Source organism: Dendrobates tinctorius, unplaced genomic scaffold, assembly GCF_039654945.1.
Source record: "Dendrobates tinctorius isolate UK_male_01 unplaced genomic scaffold, ASM3965494v1 ptg000342l, whole genome shotgun sequence".
In the NCBI taxonomy this organism is placed as follows: domain Eukaryota; kingdom Metazoa; phylum Chordata; class Amphibia; order Anura; family Dendrobatidae; genus Dendrobates; species Dendrobates tinctorius.
The window spans coordinates 864,228-885,006 of NW_027362008.1; the positions used below are offsets into that span (position 1 = coordinate 864,228).

General features: G+C 48.1%; 1 protein-coding gene across 2 annotated transcripts in view; it reads left to right on the top strand.

The window, feature by feature from the left end:
- LOC141074932 (uncharacterized) overlaps positions 1–20,779 on the top strand; it is a 94,330-nt gene that overhangs the window by 42,258 nt on the left and 31,293 nt on the right. The window contains exons 4-8 of one of the 2 annotated variants that reach the window (XM_073562257.1): positions 2,142–2,265; positions 13,400–13,497; positions 18,990–19,068; positions 19,175–19,272; positions 19,395–19,512. In XM_073562257.1, coding sequence (XP_073418358.1) covers positions 2,142–2,265; positions 13,400–13,497; positions 18,990–19,068; positions 19,175–19,272; positions 19,395–19,512 — 517 coding nt within the window. The remainder of the gene's footprint in view (positions 1–2,141; positions 2,266–13,399; positions 13,498–18,989; positions 19,069–19,174; positions 19,273–19,394; positions 19,513–20,779) is intronic. The other variant, XM_073562258.1, reaches the window with a different exon arrangement.

Here is a 20,779-nt window from a genome sequence, read left to right on the forward strand (position 1 = left end):
GGGTGATGAGGGGAGAGGTGACTGCTGGGACATTATACCGGACAGCACTGGAGGATTCTGGGTGATGAGCGGAGAGGTGACTGCTGGGACATTATACAAGATGGCACTGGAGGATTCTGGGTGATGAGAGGAGAGGTGACTGCTGGGACATTATACAGGAGGGCACTGGAGGATTCTGGGTGATGAGCGGAGAGGTGACTGCTGGGACATTATACAGGAAGGCACTGGAGGATTCTGGGTGATGAGTGGAGAGGTGACTGCTGGGACATTATACAGGACAGCACTGGAGGATTCTGGGTGATGAGTGGAGAGGTGACTGCTGGGACATTATACAGGACGGCACTGGAGGATTCTGGGTGATGAGGGGAGAGGTGACTGCTGGGACATTATACAGGACGGCACTGGAGGATTCTGGGTGATGAGTGGAGAGGTGACTGCTGGGACATTATACAGGACGGCACTGGAGGATTCTGGGTGATGAGGGGAGAGGTGACTGCTGGGACATTATACAGGACGGCACTGGAGGATTCTGGGTGATGAGCGGAAAGGTGACTGCTGGGAGATTATACAGGACGGCACTGGAGGATTCTGGGTGATGAGCGGAGAGGTGACTGCTGGGACATTATACAGGACTGGAGGATTCTGGGTGATGAGCGGAGAGGTGACTGCTGGGACATTATACAGGACGGCACTGGAGGATTCTGGGTGATGAGCGGAGAGGTGACTGCTGGGACATTATACAGGACGGCACTGGAGTATTCTGGGTGATGAGCGGAGAGGTGACTGCTGGGACATTATACAGGACAGCACTGGAGGATTCTTGGAGATGAGCGGAGAGGTGACTGCTGGGACATTATACAGGACAGCACTGGAGGATTCTGGGTGATGAGTGGAGAGGTGACTGATGGGACATTATACAGGACGGCACTGGAGGATTCTGGGTGATGAGCGGAGAGGTGACTGCTGGGACATTATACAGGAGGGCACTGGAGGATTCTGGGTGATGAGCGGAGAGGTGACTGCTGGGACATTATACAGGACGGCACTGGAGGATTCTTGGAGATGAGCGGAGAGGTGACTGCTGGGACATTATACAGGAGGGCACTGGAGGATTCTGGGTGATGAGCAGAGAGGTGACTGCTGGGACATTATACAGGACGGCACTGGAGGATTCTGGGTGATGAGCGGAGAGGTGACTGCTGGGACATTATACAGGAGAGCACCGGAGGATTCTGGGTGATGAGCGGAGAGGAGACTGCTGGGACATTATACAGGACGGCACTGGAGGATTCTGGGTGATGAGTGGAGAGGTGACTGCTGGGACATTATACAGGACAGCACTGGAGGATTCTGGGTGATGAGTGGAGAGGTGACTGCTGGGACATTATACAGGACGGCACTGGAGGATTCTGGGTGATGAGCGGAGAGGAGACTGCTGGGACATTATACAGGACAGCACTGGAGGATTCTGGGTGATGAGTGGAGAGGTGACTGCTGGGACATTATACAGGACGGCACTGGAGGATTCTGGGTGATGAGCGGAGAGGTGACTGCTGGGACATTATACAGGACGGTACTGGAGGATTCTGGGTGATGAGCGGAGAGGTGACTGCTGGGACATTATACAGGACGGCACTGGAGGATTCTGGGTGATGAGCGGAGAGGTGACTGCTGGGACATTATACAGGACGGCACTGGAGGATTCTGGGTGATGAGCGGAGAGGTGACTGCTGGGACATTATACAGGACGGTACTGGAGGATTCTGGGTGATGAGCGGAGAGGTGACTGCTGGGACATTATACAGGATGGCACTGGAGGATTCTGGGTGATGAGCGGAGAGGTGACTGCTGGGACATTATACAGGACGGCACTGGAGGATTCTGGGTGATGAGCGGAGAGGTGACTGCTGGGACATTATACAGGACGGCACTGGAGGATTCTGGGTGATGAGGGGAGAGGAGACTGCTGGGACATTATACAGGACGGCACTGGAGGATTCTGGGTGATGAGCGGAGAGGTGACTGCTGGGACATTATACAGGACGGCACTGGAGGATTCTGGGTGATGAGCGGAGAGGTGACTGCTGGGACATTATACAGCACTGGAGGATTCTGGGTGGTGACTGTGTCGTTGTTGTCAGGTTCCTATAAGATGTCAGGACGTCGCTGTCTATCTCTCCATGGAGGAGTGGGAGTATCTAGAAGGACACCAGGATCGGTACCAGGCGGTGATGATGGAGGAGCTCCGGCCTCTTACACCACGAGGTGAGCAGCGCGGCTCCTTGTTGGCTCCGGTGGATGTGATGACGTCTCTCCGGCGTCCTCCTATAATAGATGAGTTTTCTCCAGACTTGCTCTGGTTTTCTCTACATTTTCTCCGTCTGACAACAGCTTTCATTTCCCTGATTATTTTCTTCTGATCTGTGAGTTGCGGTTTCTCCGCTGTCGTCTCGTCTTCATCAGTCTTGAGTCTTCGTTCTCTTCTTTCAGAATCTTTCTCCTTCCTTAGAGCATCGGTCACATTTTCTCTGCAGATGTCTCGTCCTTCTGTCCGTTCTCTCCTGTTAGTTCTTTTGGTCCCGATGTCTGTTGTGGATTGTTACTCAGCAGAGTTGGGGTTAATTTACTGATGATTTTCCCCCTAATCCGCTGTCGCTCGTCCGTCCCTCAGAATCGGTGCAGGCTCAATGTCGTGGTCAGCGTCCGGCTCCTCCCTCTTGGCTTACACTTGTGTGCCCCATGGGAAATAACAATGTAAATTTCATCTACCCAGATACAGAGGACGGGGTCTCTAGCGCCTCCTATAGGACGCTGAAATCCTAGAAATCAATATCAATGTTTCTCCTTCCCCCATGACGGCACCACGGAGAGAGGGGATCCAACCCACGGGGACAGGAAACCTACCGATAAAAAGGTGGTACCTCTCTCCCGCATTAGTTGGTTTCCTGTCCCCATAGGGAACCTACAGACTTACCAGATGCCGGGGCCGACCACTCTGGATGATGGCAGCGGGAGGACCCTGTCCCAGCTGGGGAGGTTGCCCGAGGCACCACCGCTGGGATCAGTGGGCCTCCAGGGTGTGCGGGGGGAGAGGCGGCAGCATGAAGATCCGTACTCCCTCAGGATGGCGTCCTCCATGGCGGCCGGAGCGGCCTTGGGCCAGAGCAGGTACAGGGGTTGGAGAAGCGCCAGCGGGCGCAGGTATCCCCCACGCGCGCCGGCAGCCGGGGGAGACGCTTCCGCCCGTGCAATGCACCACTGGGAGCTGGCGGTGGTGGGCACGCGCGGGGCGGAGCGCGATGTCACACTTGCCGGCAGGCCGGGGTAGACGCCGCCGCCCGCGCAATGCACCACTTGGAGCGGCGGTGGTGTGCAGGAGCGGGGCGGAGCGCGCGACGTCACACGTCGCAAAGTAGCTGGGGGCCGGGTGCGCACAGGGAAAAGAAAAAAACCCACTTTGTTCTGAAACTGGCCCCTCACTTGGCTTAAAAGCGCACAGGGGGCATAGCGCAGCCGGTCACCTGGCACCATGAGCGAGCCAGAAGAGCAGCCGCTGTTGGACGCGTCCTCAGACACAGGACACCAGCAGCAGTCACGAAAGTCACCACAGCAGCACCGTAAGAAGGAGACCAAGGAGTAGTCATAGCGACACTGCAGCAGCAGCCATTCAGAGTCCTGACGCAGCAAGGAGTCCGGGGGGGCAAGGGTCCCAAAGGACAAGCCGCATGTAGATCTGGGGCACACGTCTGATTCGGTATCCTTCTTCAGTCTGGCGAGTAAGTGGACTACGTGAACGTATATGCTATAATTAGGGCCTGTCCTCTTATAGGGGAAGATTTGCAGACAGAAGGCCAACCACAAGATTTGCCCACTTTGTAAGGAGGAACTCCCCACGGCATGGGAAACAATGCTCTGCCAGTCCTGCATTGAACATACAATATGCAAGGAATCCCCAGGGTTCGCTTCTGACCTTAGAGCCCTAATTGCCCACCAGGTGGATAACACCTTCAAAACCCTTCAAGGAAAAAGCAAAAAGCATAAGAAACTCAAAAGAAAGGAACCCGAGTCAGATCCTAGTCATAGGGAGACATCGGACACAGATAGCCCGTCATCCGGCTCCTCGTCCTCTGCGGATGAAGGTCGCAGCTGCGTCCCTATAGAAGAGACGGATAACTTAATAAAGGCTATCAGAACCACTATGGGGCTAGTAGACACCAGGCCTAAAAGAACCATTCAGGACGCCATGTTTAGTGGGTTGGAGCAGAAGAAGAGGAGGTCTTTTCCCATGAACGATAAAATCCAGGCGCTCAAACAGTGGGAGTGGAAAAGGCCAGAGAAAAAGGGCCTCCTAGCACCAAAAAGGAAATACCCCTTTGAGGAGCCAAGCTGTTTGTTTTGGGACAAAGCGCCGAAAGTGGACGTAGCCATAGCAAAAGCCTCGAAAAAATTTTCTCTACCGTTCGAGGACATGGGGACGCTGAAAGACCCTATGGACAAAAAAACGGATACATTCCTAAAAGGAGCCTGGGAAGCAGCCGGAGGAGGACTAAAACCCGCTATAGCTGCCACTTGCATAGCCAGAGCCCTGATGGTGTGGCAGGACCAGCTGGACAACCATCTAAGGAACAAAACGCCAAGGGGAGCAATCCTGGACTCCGTCCAGTTAATGAAAGGAGCAGCGGCATTTCTAGCGGACGCATCCGCGGATTCAATCACGTTGACAGCCAGGGCAGCCTGATTCTCGAATGCAGCTAGAAGGGCTCTATGGCTCAAGTGCTGGACGGGAGACCTACAAACAAAAACAAAGTTGTGCTCCATCCCCTGTGAAAGCGAATTCCTTTTCGGGCCTACACTGGACGATATACTTGAGAAAGCAGGGGATAAAAAGAAGTCTTTCCCTAACCCATCCGATTTCCCCTTCAAACGTTTTCGGAGCAGGAAATTTATCCAAAGGAAGCCACCTAAAAACTCCCAGGATAAGTGGGAAGATAGAAGAGGCAAAGGGAAGGGGTTCATGTTCGGGAAACCGGCAGACAAGAAGCAACCCCAATGAAGGTGTCTTCCAGGTAGGGGGAAGATTGAGCCTCTTCTTCCCGACCTGTGAAAAGATATCGAGCAGTTCCTGGATCCTAAGCATCGTAGAAACTGGTCTCAAATTAAAATTCCAGAGCTCACCCAAACCCTCTTTCGTAGTGACCCCACAGAGGCAGTCATTATAAGAGCAAGTTACAGTACAACAGGAGATTCAGACCCTGGTGGAGAAATCGGTGTTGCAGGAGGTTTTCACCAAGAAAAAGGAGAAGGCTTCTATTCCCCGATCTTCTTCCGGAAGAAACCAGATGGGACATTCAGGACGATAGTGAACCTAAAAAGGTTAAACAAATGCCTAGTGATTCCTCCATTCAAGAAGGAAACAATAAAATCTGCAGTAAAGATGTTGTTTCCAGCTTGCTACATGACGGTACTCAACTTGAAAGACGCGTACTATCACGTCCCCATACACACGGACTACCGCCGGTTTCTCAGAATAGCAGTCGCGATAGGGGGAGAAATAAAGCATTACCAATTCAGAGCCCTCCCATTCGGGCTGGCCATTGCCCCGAGAGTATTCACGAAAATCATATCAGAGGTCATGGCACACTTGAGAGAACAGGACGTCCTAATAGTCCCATACTTGGACAGCTTCCTAGTAGTAGGCAACTCCCCTGGTCATTGCAGAGACCAGTTGAACCAGACTATGGAATCTTTGTCCAACCTAGGTTGGCTGCTGAACCTACCAAAATCTTGGTTAATTCCGAGCCAAGTGCTAGAATATTTGGGCATAACCATAGATTCCATCAGGCAGGAGTGCCGGCTCACCGAAGGGAAAAGGCTACACATAGAATAGCTAGCAACAGGAGCAATAACACGGACACTAATGACACTCAGGAAGGCCATGTCCTGGCTCAATGACAGCCTGCCTACCAGCTGTCCAGTGGGCCCATGCTCATACAAGAGATCTCCAGTGGAAGATACTAGAGGCAGAGATTTCTCTTCACGGGAATTTAGAAGGGCAGTTAAACATCTCACCCGTAACAGCTCGCTCTCTACAGTGGTGGACGAAACCATCCAACCTATCCAGGGGGGTTCCTTGGGTGATACCGGTCTCTCAGATCCTTACTACAGACGCAAGCCCCAGGGGGTGGGGGGCTCACTGGGACAACCAGGTAGCACAAGGAGCCTGGACAGGGAACGAAAAGACAGCCTCCTCGAATATGAAGGAGCTATTAGCGGTGAAGCTGCCCCTCCTGTATTTTCTAAACTCCCTCAGAGGCAACCACGTAAGAGTGTTCTCGGACAACAGCACTGTAGTGACTTACTTAAATCATCAGGGGGGCACGAGATCCCGTACCCTTATGGAGGTGACAAAGTCAATTTTCCACTTTGCAGAGGGGAACCTAGGCTCACTGATGGCATTACACATAAAAGGGTCAGACAATGTGATGGCGGACTTTCTAAGTCGCACACAGCTAAGACAGGGCGAGTGGGAGTTGAACCAGGAAGTTTTCAATCAGATCACAAAGCTATGGGGAAAACCCAACATAGACCTATTCGCCAACAAGACGAATCGGAAAGTGAAAACATTCTGTTCCATAGACCCATCTGGGGACCCGATAGCCCTGGACGCCCTTATGATCCCCTGACACTTTCCCCTTGCATATGCGTTCCCACCAATAGCCTTAATTCCATCAGTTCTGAAGAATATTCGGGAGGACAAAGCAAGGGTAATATTAATAGCCCCCTTCAGGCCGAGAAGGACGTGGTTCTCTTGGTTGAGGAGAATGTCCATCTCCGATCCTTGGGTCCTCCCGGATATCCCGAACTTACTCTCCCAATGCCCAGTACTGCACCCCCAGGTGGAGAACCTACATATGACGGCCTGGAATTTGAAAGGGCTCTATTAACCAACAGAGGCTTCTCCCAAAATTTAGTATCCACTTTACTACGAAGCAGGAAGCCGATAACCACTAAACAGTACGGGAGGGTATGGAGGAAGTTCCTTTCAGTATCAAGGGCTAGTCCAAAGGGGAAGGTACCCATATCAAAGATCTTAGAGTTCCTACAAAGGGGCTTAGAGCAAGGCCTAGCTACCAGCACACTAAACTAGAACAACATGGGAAGGGAAGCAAAAGACCAGAAAAAGCCATACACCTGACAAATGCTATTGAGAACTCTGCTATTAGAAGTGGAAAGGAAGAACAAAGACGAAAGAATCTAATTAATAAAAATATTGGAGAAAGAGAAACCAATCACAAACTAAAATGTTTCTATACTAATGCACAAAGCATGGGCAACAAACAAGGAGAATTGGAACTACTAACACAGGAAAAGAAATATGATGTAATTGGAATCACTGAAACTTGGTGGGACAATACACATGATTGGAATACAAGACTAGAAGGATACAACTTATTTGCAAGAAACAGACTTGATAAACGAGGAGGGGGGTGTCGCATTGTATGTTCGAAACGCGTATATCTGCACAGAGATTGAAGTTTCAGAGACTGGGAGTTCTGTGGAAACTGTTTGGGTAAGAATACAAGGACAGAACAATGGAAAGGACACCATTGTAGGCATTTACTACAGGCCGCCTGTGCAAGCCGAAGATATAGATGAACTCTTTATGCATCAGATGGCCAAGTTCTCCAAAAAATATGACATAGTTGTCATGGGAGATTTCAACTATCCAGACATTTGTTGGGAATCTCTCTCAGGCAAAACTAACAGGTCAAGGAAATTCTTATCCTCTCTTGCTGACAACTTTATCTTCCAAAAGGTAAGGGAGAAAACAAGGGGAACTGCTACCTTGGATCTAATCCTTATAAACAGGGAGGAAATGGTTGAGGAGGTAAAAGTGGCTGGGACCCTAGGAGGTAGCGACCATGCTATTTTAGAATTTTGGATAACTAGAGGTGGAAGACCTGTGAAGACTCAGACGTCAAGGTTAGATTTCAGAAAGGCAGATTTTAAGGGATTCAGAAAAAGAATTGGAGGGATCCAATGGCTGGATATCCTTAAAGACAAAAATGTCCAGGAAGGATGGGAAATCTTGAAAAATGAAATTCTCAAAGCACAGTTGTTAACAATTCCGAAAAGAGGGAAGAATAGGAAGCATTTAAGGAAACCAGGATGGATGAACACAGAACTTAAGCACATGCTAAAAAGGAAGAAAAAAATGTTTATAAAATGGAAAGAGGGAGGCATATCTAAAGAAGAATATAATGCTGTCTGCAGAACCTGCAGGGCACAAATCAGATTATCTAAAGCTGAAAATGAACTGAGGCTTGCAAGAGATGTCAAAAGCAATAATAAAGGATTTTGGGGATATGTCAAAAGTAAAAGAAAAGTCAAAGATGCTATAGGATTTTTACAGGATGAAAATGATGAAATGGTAAGACAGGATGTTGAGAAGGCTGAACTTTTAAATTCCTATTTTGCATCTGTTTTCTCTCAGAAAGGAAATGCAACATCAACTGTTATTCACTGTCCTATTAAGGGAATAGAAGAATCCAGGATATCTATAAACAGAAAGATAGTGAGGAAACACTTAGCTAACCTAAATGAATTCAAGTCTCCAGGTCCAGATGAATTACACCCCAGAGTACTGAAGGAGATAGCAGAAGAAATTTTTGAACCCCTCTCCATAATCTTTGAAAATTCTTGGAGAACAGGAGAAGTGCCAGAAGACTGGAGAAGAGCAAATGTTGTTCCTATCTTCAAAAAGGGGAAGAAGGTGGACCCAGGCAACTATAGGCCGGTGAGTCTGACTTCTATACCAGGAAAGATCTTTGAACAAATTATTAAACAACATGTATGTCAATACCTGGATAAGAATGAAGTGATTAAACAGAGTCAGCATGGGTTTCTAACTAATAAGTCATGTCAGACTAACTTAATTTCCTTCTATGACGGTATCACTGATTGGGTGGATCAAGGAAATGCTGTAGATATAGTATATCTTGACTTCAGCAAAGCATTTGACAAAGTCTCTCATACAATCCTTATTGAAAAAATGACTAAGTATGGAATGGACAAGGCAACTGTTAGGTGGATTCATAACTGGCTTAGTGATCGGACCCAAAGAGTAGTCGTAAATGGCTGCACATCCAGTTGGAAGAATGTCTCAAGTGGGGTACCACAGGGCTCTGTCCTGGGCCCTGTATTGTTCAACATCTTTATCAATGATTTAGATGAAGGAATTGAGGGTAAACTGATTAAATTTGCTGATGACACAAAGCTAGGAGGGATAGCTAATACTAGAGAAGAGAGAGAGAGGATTCAAAAAGATTTAAATAAACTGGAGAAGTGGGCAGCAACTAACAGAATGGTTTTTAACAGGGAGAAATGCAAAGTACTACATCTGGGCAATAAAAATGAAAAAAGCATATATAGAATGGGAGGAATAGGGCTAAGTGACAGCACATGTGAAAAAGACTTGGGTATACTAATAGATCACAGACTGAATATGAGTCAACAGTGTGATGCAGCAGCAAAAAAGGCAAATGCAATTCTAGGATGTATTAACAGAAGCATACAGTCTAGATCACGTGAAGTCATTATTTCCCTCTACTCCTCTTTGGTCAGACCTCATCTGGAATATTGTGTCCAGTTTTGGGCACCACATTTTAAAAAAGACATCAACAAACTGGAGCAAGTTCAGAAAAGAGCGACCAGAATGGTGACCGGTCTGCAAACCCTGTCTTATGAGGAAAGGTTGCAGGATTTGGGAATGTTTAGTTTGCAAAAGAGAAGACTGAGAGGAGACTTAATAGCTGTCTACAAATATCTAAAGGGCTGTCACATTGTAGAAGGATCAACTTTATTCTCATTTGCACAAGGAAAGACTAGAAGCAATGGGATGAAACTGAATGGGAAGAGACACAGATTAGATATTAGAAAAAACTTTTTGACAGAGTGATCAATGAGTGGAACAGGCTGCCACGAGAAGTGGTGAGTTCTCCTTCAATGGAAGTCTTCAAACAGAGGCTGGACAGACATCTGACTGGGATGATTTAGCGAATCCTGCTTTGAGCAGGGGGTTGGACCAGATGGCCCAGGAGGTCCCTTCCAACTCTACGATTCTATGATTCTATGATTCTAAACGTTCAAGTGGCAGCCCTGGGGGCCCTATACAACTGTGACTTGGCAGGGAATCGTTGGGTGTCCAGGTTCATTAAGGCAGTCAGTAGATCCAGGCCCGTGTCTTCCCTAAACACCCCTCCCTGGGATCTAAACTTGGTACTCTCAGCCCTGACCAAGCCGCCCTTTCAGCCTATGCAGGAAGCACTGCTAAAATTAATATCTCTCAAGACCTCCCTTTTGGTAGCCCTCACATCAGCCCGTAGAATTAGCGACATCCAGGCCCTGTCAGCCTTCCCTCCATTTACACAGATTCTGGATGACAGGGTGGTACTTAGGACAGACCCAGCCTATCTGCCGAAGGTAGCGTCCCGATTCCACAGAACTCAGGAAATCTCTCTCACCTCCTTTTGCCCCAATCCCAAAAGCAAGGGAGAAGAGACCTTGCACACATTTAGATGTCAGGAGATGCCTTAGCAGCCACCAGGGAGTGTAGGAAGGATAGGTCTCTTTTTGTCCACTTCCAGGGGCCAAAGAAAGGGCGAAAGGCATCAAAGAGCAAGCTTGCGAGGTGGATAAGGGACGCCATCACCTTGTCGTATTCGTCAGAAGGCGCAGACATCCCAGGCAGAATAACGGCCCATTCCACAAGAGCGGTGTCAACTTCCTGGGCAGAGAGAGCAGGCGTCTCCATTGAGCAGATATGTAGAGCCGCTACTTGGTCTTCTCCTTCAACTTTCTTCAACCACTATCGGCTGGACCTAGCCACCTCCTCAGATTTAACCTTTGGTAGAAGGGTGCTGGAGGCAGTGGTCCCCCCCTAATAGTAGTCTCTGCAATTCTCTCCGTGGTGCCGTCATGGGGGAAGGAGAAAATCGTAGTTACTTACCTTTAACGGTATTTCTCTGATCCCATGACGGCACCCGTATATTCCCTCCCTACACGCGTGGGGTGCGCACTTATTGTAAATACAGTTTAGTCAAAAAGTCACGTGGTGTCTCCTCTACGCAGTTTAATGATTATAGAAATTCCTTTTTCTTAGAGTGTTGTGTTGCGGGAGAGAGGTACCACCTTTTTATCGGTAGGTTTCCTGTCCCCGTGGGGCGGATCCCCTCTCTCCGTGGTGCCGTCATGGGATCAGAGAAATACCGTTAACGGTAAGTAACTACGATTTTCAATCACTTCCTGATGGGGCAAATTTCCATATTTGCATTTTTTTTCCTTCCCTTCTTCCATAAGACATAACAATTTTATTTTCCATCCACAGACATTTGAGACCTTGGGTTTTTTTTGCTTCTTGAATTTTTATTTTTACGGTATAATGTGCTGAAAAACAGGAAAAAAATTCCAGATGAGGTGAAACGAGTAATAAAAAAAAATTAATTTCCAGAATTATATTTTGGGTTTTGTTTCTTGACATTTTTTGGGCGGTAAGAACGACCTCACTGCAACTTTCCTGGTCAGTTATGGTGAAACCAATTTTGTGAAGTTTTTTTATAATATATTTCTGGATTATAATATCAGCCCTTTCCCTGAGACCGATCACTTTATCTGCCGTTATCGGCGCTGTGTGACGGCTTCTCCTCTTTAATGGCGGGCTGACATTTTATTGGTACCATTTTTGTGATCTTTTGATCGTTGTGTTTTTGTTACATTTTTGTGTTCTTTATGTTTTTGATGTTTTTTTTCTTATGGTGTTTACCATGTGAGATAAAACCTGACGTGACAATGACAAATATGTTTATTTATACTTTTTTTTTTTGTTCTCATTTTTGGAGACAAAGCAAAACTAATGAGGATTACAACCTGAGATCCTATTCATACCGGGCTTTATACTGAAACCTTGGTGGCAGAGACAGGGGTGTTCTGGAAGCCAAAGGCGGTCATAGCGGGCTCTAATGCTGAGCTGGCTGTCAGTCAGAGCCGGCGGCGTGGTACCAGCCGCCGCTCTCTGCACACTGATTGGTGACTGTAGCTGCTCCAGCGGAAACGCCATGACCAGAAGTCGAAAGCTGCCGAGTGTAACTAAAGTTCATTTCCTCCCAGCAGCGGGGCTCTCAGTGCTGACACCGGGCAGGTTCAATATGTTATTAATCTGCAGGTTAACCCTATGTCTGCAGGTTATTAGCATTGTTTTACATGACAGGTTCCCTTTAAATGGCACTGTCAGGCTGTCAGTGGCAGTAAACTGGTTAAACAGTAGGAATCAGAGTTTGAGCCACAGACCTGTGCATGGTATCCTCCATGATTGAACACTAGATATCAGGAAGGGGTTAATGGGCCTTATCACATGACGTCAGAATGCACGGGACAGGGTGTCCTAGACTCAGGGGCTCAATGACAGCAAAATGTCAGGGGGTCCGCTCTTTCTCTTCATGGGGTCTGATCAGTACGATACAAGTGGGATGGTGACGCAGGTGTTGGCCCTGCAGGGACATCGGGCCGCACAAGGGTGAAAATAATAAGTCCAAGTCTCCCGTTTGTTCAGTAGAATATGTATTACGGGGCTTTTCTGTGGAATCTGACCAGACAATCTCTCCTTGGCTCCCCGTGTACATCAGTCAGCGCCCATGACCCCGGTGCCTGCTCTATAGTTGTCATTTCTACACATTGATAGAAACTAACCACTGCGTACCGGGTGCTCCCCAGAACACCGTCGTCCCGTGCACTTGCTGACTATTTTTGTGTTTATATCGAGGCGGATGTTGAGATTTATCTCTCTTTAAAAATGAATAAAATACAGTAACTTGTGTTATAATAGGAGGGCGGCAGGTTCTCTCCTCTTAGAGGATCCTGTCCAGGAGGGAGACCGTGTCCTCATGGTGACCTCATGATCTCTCAGAAAACAATCACTGGTAAATGGTAACCGTCCTTACCCCAATCTCCATAACGGTGAATTAGGAGAGAAGAAACCGCTGGATAGAAATGTGGAGCTTTCTCCAGCTCCTCTGTGGTTCCATCCCTGGTGGATAGGATTCTTGGAGAAGTTGTGTTTCTTAGTGTGGCTCCTTCATCTGACTGACGAGGGTCTTCTCTGTCCCTCTCCTCAGGTTCCTCATCCTCCGAGTGCAGAGGAGAGAGCATTAGGCTTTGGCCTCGCTGATTATCACTTCATACTTGGGCCCCACAATGTGCTGGGACCTCGGTACCGGTGGTGAGGACCACAACAATGTAATTTAGTCCCTGATACATAAACATAGAATTACTGGTTCTGAGTGACGTGTCTCATATATAGATAGATACACGGCAGATCATGTATTCAGTCTGTGTGTCTCCACAGATGGATCCAGGGGGAGAAATCCACCAAAGAGATGTCCCCGTCCTCTGTATTCCCAGGACTGTCCAGAGGAGAATCACAACATCCTGGAGGATCATCAGGTAGAAGACACTGAAGCCCCCATAACATCTGACTGTAATGACTCAGGGCTGGTGTCACAGGGGATTACGTCTAGGGGGCGCTGCAGGGTTAACAGGGATGGAGCGGACAGCGGTTCACGCACACTGCTACTAGCGGGGAGAGCGGGAGCCTGAAACAAGCTGGGTGCGCGAAGCACGGAGAGCCGAGGGAGGCGGAGTTAACCTGCCGGGAGGACGGGAGCGTGGGATCCGAAGCATGAGACGATAGTGTAGTCGGAGGTGAGCCGAGGGGCGGAAGTTAGACGGGAGAGTAGTCACGGGTGAGCTGAGGGGTCAAGGAACGAGGAAAGATGGAACAGTACAGAAGCGGAGGACAGAAGCAATAGTCAGGGGACAAACCGGGTCATACACAGCAGAGCTCAGTCAAACAGAGGCACAACGATTACAGATGAGTAACTTGGGTCAGCTCCTCTAGCCGAGTAAACAGAAGTCTCACTGACACCGGACCCAGGAAACACCAGAATTAAATAGCTGCCCCAGAACAAAAGAGAGGTAAACTAAATTAACTCTGACCTGACCAGGACTGAGACAGAATCACCCCGTCCTGAGTCATGACAGTGTCCCCCTCTCAACGGGGGGCCACTGGACCCCCAGGCTTCCCAGGAAACCTGCAATGAAAGGATCGAACCAAATGATTGGCATGAACCGACCGCGCCGGAACCCAAGATGGGTCCTCCGGACTATAACCCTTCTAGTATACCAGATGCTGAAGGGCACTATGGACCATCCGAGTATCCATGATGCGCTGCACTTCGTACTCCATCTGGCCATCTACCAAAATGGGTGGCGAGGGAACCAATGACCCCTCCTTAACAGCCCCAATGGTTTCAACAGGGCCCTATGAAATACATTGGGGATCCTAAAGGACGGGAGGCGCAACCGAAACACCACCGAGTTAGCTCCTTCCGTGATTTCATAAGGGCCAATAAACTTAGGCCCCAGTTTCGCTGAAGGAACCTTAAGTTTAATATTCCTAGTAGAAAGCCAAACTTTATCCCCAACCCGGAGCGTAGGTCCCACTGCCTGTCTTTTGTCTGCAAAAACCTTAAACTTCCTCTGAGCCTCCCCAATATTTGTTTGGACCTCCTGCCATAATTCCCCCAACCGCTGTACCACCACATCAGCCCCTGGGCAACCAGAGTCCAAACGGGAAAACTCCCCGATTTGTGCTTTAAACCCTTAATTGCAGAAGAAAGGGGACATGCCTGTGGAGTGATCAACCCGGTTATTGAATGCAAACTCTGCTACTGGTAAAGCATCACACCAGTCATCCTGTCTAGTAGTAGAAAGACAGCGCAAAATTTGCTCCAAAGACTGGTTGGTCCGCTCAGTCTGACGATTGGACTCTGGATGGTATGCGGCGAAAAGGACAACACAACACCCAAACTTTTACAAAAGACCCTCCAAAACCTGGACACAAACTGCACTCCTTGATCAGACACCACACTCAAGGGCACACCATGCAGCCGAACCACATGCTGCACAAAGAACCTAGACAAGGTCTCTGCAGAGGGCAAAGCCACTGTGGGTACGAAGTGTGCTTGTTTAGAAAACCTGTCCACCACCACCCATATGACAGTATTCCCCTTGGAAGAGGGAAGATTGGTGATAAAATCCATAGACAAATGTGCCAAATGTCTATCAGGAATTAGCAAAAGCACCAATTCCCCGGCCGGCTGGCTATGGGAGCTCTTAGCACGGGCACAAACTTTACAAGCAGACACAAACTTCCTCACATCCAACGTAAGCGAGGACCACCAAAAGACCCTCACAATGGCCCCATGAGTAGCCAAGATTCCAGGATGTCCACTCAGAGCCGAGTCATGGAACTCCCAGAGAACCCCGAGATGAAACTGAATTGAAACAGTTTATCCACCGGTTTAGACGGAGGAGCCTGTGACTCAGCTTCTCGAATCTCCCGTTCCAATCCGACGACACATGAGCCACCACCACCCCGGGTTGAAGAATGGAGGATGGAGGTTCGGGGGGAGATACTGGATCCAGACTCTATGACAAGGCATCGGCCTTAACATTCTTGGACCCAGGACGAAAAGTGATCTAGAACTGGAACCGGGGAAAAAAAAGAGACCACCTTTCCTGCCTCTTGGTCAATCTTTTAGCAGACACAATGTATGCCAGGTTCTTGTGATCGGTAACCACAGTAATTGGATGCACCGCCCTCTCCAAAAAATGCCTCCATTCCTCAAAAGCCAAATTAACAGCCAGAAGTTCCCGATTGCCCACGTCATAGTTCCTCTCTGCCGGGGATAACTTCTTAGAAAAGAAGGCGCATGGCCTCAGATTGGTCAATGTGGCTGGCCCCTGAGACAACACCGCCCCCACCCCCACCGCTGAGGTGTCAACCTCTACCACAAAGTGTTCAGATGGATCTGGTTGAGCCAGGACCAGGGCAGTCATGAAGCATTTTTTCAAAGACAAAAACGCCGCTACAGCTGAGGCTGACCAGTTCTTCACATCAGCCCCTTTCTGCGGCAAATCAATGAGGGGCTTGACCACTTGAGAGAAGCCCCTAATAAACCCCCGATAATAATTGGCGAATCCCAAGAAGCTTTGAAGTCCTTTCAGGTCACGGGGCTGTACCCAATCCACAATGGCCTGAACCTTCTTGGGATCCATACGAAACATGAAAACCACAGAAAGAGGAAAAATCCTCCAATGTTTGAGGAAAAAAAAACAAGAACAGGCAGAGATGCTTACCTGTATGGACAGGCCTCAATACAAATACTAACAGGGTGCAGCGGACCCAAATGAGATGGCAACTGCACAGGTGCAATAATACCTAATAAAACAGTCAGCCTACAATCAGGGATTGGCCGTGTGGCACACCAGTGCAAAAAAGATAAAATCCATATGTGGCAATGTTCACACAGGGAATGCAGAGTATATGGTTCACAGCCTCTTAGTAACACCATATAGAGGGGCTGCCCAGTGCCGTCGGGCCCAAATGGTTCCGTAAACTGTGGCCTCTGTTCACACAGGATGCATTATAGTTGGCACGATGCGCTGCGCACAAAAGCGCTAATGTGAAACCAGCCTAAGCATCTCTGCCTGTTCTTGTTTTTTTTGATCCATACGAAACCCCTCGCCGGATACAATGAACCCCAAAAAAGACAGTTCCTGGACAAAAATGAGCATTTCTCTAACTTAGCAGAGAGCTTGTTCTCCTTGAGTTTCTGGAGAACTGCTAGAAGATGAGCAATATGGTCCTGCTTATCAGATGAATAAACCAGAATATCATGTAAATATATAAACACAAACCACACAATGAAATCAGAGAACACATAATTGATGAAGTTCTGGAAGACCGCTAGCGCATTGGTCAGACTGAATGGCATAACTAAATTTTCAAACAACCCCTCAGAAGTGAGAAACGCAGACTTCCACTCATCCCCTTCCCATACCCATATAATGTTATATGCCCCACGCAAGTCCAGCTTTGAAAGCCATTTGGCCCTTGACAATTGGTTACACAAATCGGGAATGAGTGGAAGAGGGTATGTGTTTCTTACAGTAATCTTTTTAAGTTCCCAAAAGTCGAGGCATGGGCGGAGACCACCGTCTTTTTTTAACAAAAAAGAATCCTGCAGCTATAGGAGACACAGAAGGGCAGATATGACCCTTGCGGAGGCGCTCAGATATATATTCCTTCATGGCGGCCAGAAAGGTTGAATAATCTGGCCTTAGGCAATTTAGCCCCAGGAATCAGGCCAATAGCACAATCAAAAGGGCGGTACGGTGGTAACCCCTCAGCTTCACTTTCGGAGAACACATCCTCGAAGTCCTTCAGGTACTCCGGAATACCCTCCAGACCGACGGACGACACAGATGCAGACATCAGACATTTATTTACACAATTTGGACCCCACTTAACAATCTCTTGGGCCTCCCAGTCAATGACTGGATTATGACATTGCAACCAAGGGAACCCCAGAACCAACCCAGCAGTGAGGTCCAGAACAAAACAGGCTATGTGCTCCAGATGAACAGCGCCCACCTTAAGGATGAATTCTTTATAAACGGAATGGATCCCGTCCTTGGTAAGAGGTGTAGAGTCAATAGCCACAACCTTCATGGGCGTCCCCAACCTGACTGTCCCTATCTCACAATGGGCCATCAATTTAGAGTCCATTAAATTCACTGAGGACCCGCAATCTACAAAAGCAGAAGAGGGAAAAAAACAATTGTTCACACCAATTTCTACTTTCAGCAAAAATTTGAAAACTGAGGAAAAAAGTACCTGAGGGTCGGGGTAGCTGCCATGGAGAGCCGAGGGAGACAGAGCTAACAACCCGATGGGAGCGCGGGATCCGAAGCACGAGACCATAGCGTAGTCAGAGATGAGCCGAGGGTCGGAAGCCAGACGGGAGGATTTGAACCAAAGGGCTAGACGGGAGAGTAGTCACGGGTGAGCCGGGTCTAGGAACCAGGAAAGATGGAACAGTACAGAAGCGTAAGACAGAAGCAATAGTCAGGGGACAAACCGGGTCATACACAGCAGAGCTCAGTCAAACAGAGGCACAACAATTACAGATAACCTGGGTCAGCTCCTCTAGCCGAGTAAACGGAAGTATCATCGATACCGGACCCAGAAAACACCAGAATTAAATTGGAGCCCCAGAACCAAAGAGAGGCGAACTAAATTAACCCTGACCTGTGTTATGGAACTGCAACACAGGACTAGGGTAGAAGGGTGAAAACTGACCCTGCACTTTGACTAGGCTGATACCCTACGATGGAGTGGGCGACCCATTTCTTGCGAATTGACCCACCGACGATTCTAGGTTAATCTCAAGCGAAGACCTAGAGATAGGGGGAGGGGGGTCCCTGAAGGATCTAAGGACTGGGTGCAAAAATGGGTCACCTAATAGAAAACACAGAGAAGGCTGCAGAAACCAACTGAAAACAGAAACTAAGACTTGCAGAACCAGAGGTCCCAGCACTGCACAAATTACACACACAGAAGGCAAAGCACCAAGGCGGAGCTCAAGCGGATTAACACTGTTGTCCAGCAAGGAGTGGGAGACAGATGCTGGTTAATAAAAAGTGATACAAACACTAACTTTTGCTCCTGAGGAAGTGTACAGTGTGTACACGAAACGCGTAGAGTTTATGGAATAAAAAGGAAGTTATAATCACTGCTTGGTCCTTGGATTAACTCCTTGTGAACTTTGGACTGGAACAGCGCGATCCTGAAAGCCGGATTTCTCTCCTTCCTATATATGCAAACACCTGACGGAAGACAAACCCAGCACCAGAGGAAAAAGACTAGCAGCCAGAACAACACAAGAAAATAGCGGATAGTCAAAAACTTAACAGATTCTAACAACCTAACCAGGACGGAGACAGAAACACCCCGTCCTGAGTCATGACACTGACCATGAAGTGATGGGACCTGAGCTCATCTTACATTTTTCTTACATTTTTCTTTTTAGGGTGAAGATCTGATTGATATCAAGGTTGAGGTTATACATGGAGCACAAGAGGCGATCGTAATATGGGCCGATCAGCAAGGTGAGGAGGGGAGACTGTCATGTTTGTTCTGTGATCACCTACTACAACGCCCATGATCTCATCATCACATGACACAATCTATTCCATCACTGTGTGTTTCCTACAGATGGATCCAGGAGGAGAAATCCACCAGAGAGATGTCCCCGTCCTCTGTATCCCCAGGACTGTCCAGAGGAGAATCACAACATCCAGGAGGATCATCAGGTAGACGGCGCTGAGCCCTGTACCAGATGTGTATATGGGGGGACATTTCTGATCGAGGTCATAGATGTCACAGATTTTGGTGGTTTCTTGCATTGTGCTGATTGTTACATCTGATATATCAGGGGGAAGATCCGACTAAGAATAAAGTGAAGGATGAGACAGAAGAAGAGGCGATGACGAGGGGGGATCAGCCGTGTGTGAGTGACGTGAAAGTGGAGATTACGGGAGATGTTTTCACAGGTATGTGATAATGGCCAGCGCATGATGATGATGACAGGTGTGCGATGATGATGATGAGCAGTATTTGATGATGATGTCTGGCATGTGATGATGACCGGTGTGTGATGATGATGACCGGCGTGTGAAAATGACGATGTCTGGTGCGTGATGATGTCCGGCGCATGATGATGATGATCACTGTGTGATGATGATGACTGGCGTGTGATGATGATGACCAGTGTGTGGTATCGTGTGGAGTCTCTGGAGCAGTGAAGTTTTATCCGCTGTCCACATGACAGCAGAAGCGTCTGGTGATGGTGCAGCTGCTCCTGTAGTGTCTGGCGGTGCACCAATGAATAACAGGGCCACCTTCACACCTCTTCTTAATGATTTAGAAAGCACAAATTTAGTTTTCCTTTACCTTTGTTAATATTCCTTCCATCCTTTCTTTCCATATTTTTCATCCCATGTTGCCATATAAATGACTGAGCTTGCGATTTAGATGGAACCTCTGGCAGATGATTCCCTGTAATGAGGCAGATGGAGACACTGTGGATGCCAACCGGTGGTTCCTCAGTGTCCATCTTTTCAAGTGTGCTTAAAAGTGCGGTCGGCCACAGTTTTGTGCATCTCTGAAAAGACAGACAACGCTGAACAAAGGCTAGACAGTAACTGTGCTGCCCCATTAGTGATTGAATCCCTCGAGGATTCATCTGGATCACGTATTTTGTATATTTAGATGGAAACCCCAATGTAAGTGCTCAGCGTAGAGCGCAGGATAAATGTGAATCAAAATGTTCTGTAAAATGTTCCCAATGAAAGCTTTATCTCAATTCACAAAAAAAGCAAGTTCCCAATCAGGTCCGTCATCTTTTATGGAAATATAGAGGCTTCCACATTACTGGTAGCACAAAGGATCTGGAAAAAGCTATATGGCTCCCACCAACAGAAATCCAGCAAAATCGACACATCCGAATTCAAATACCCCCTCCTCATGAGCCCCACATTGTGCCTAAACCGCAGTTAGCGTCCACATGTATGGCATTTCTGTAGCAAGTAGAGACCCCTTAATTTACAGGGTGGGCATCTCCTGAAACACAAGTTGGTTATAATGTATGGGCACTATAATGTACAGGCACTACAATGTACTAGTTACTACAGTCTACAGGGCATAATGTACTGGGCACTACAATATATAGACACTGCAATGTTCCGGACACTACAATGTGTGGGCATTACTTTAATTGGTGTGACAGAGTCACTGGTAATGTAATAGAGTGGAGATAAC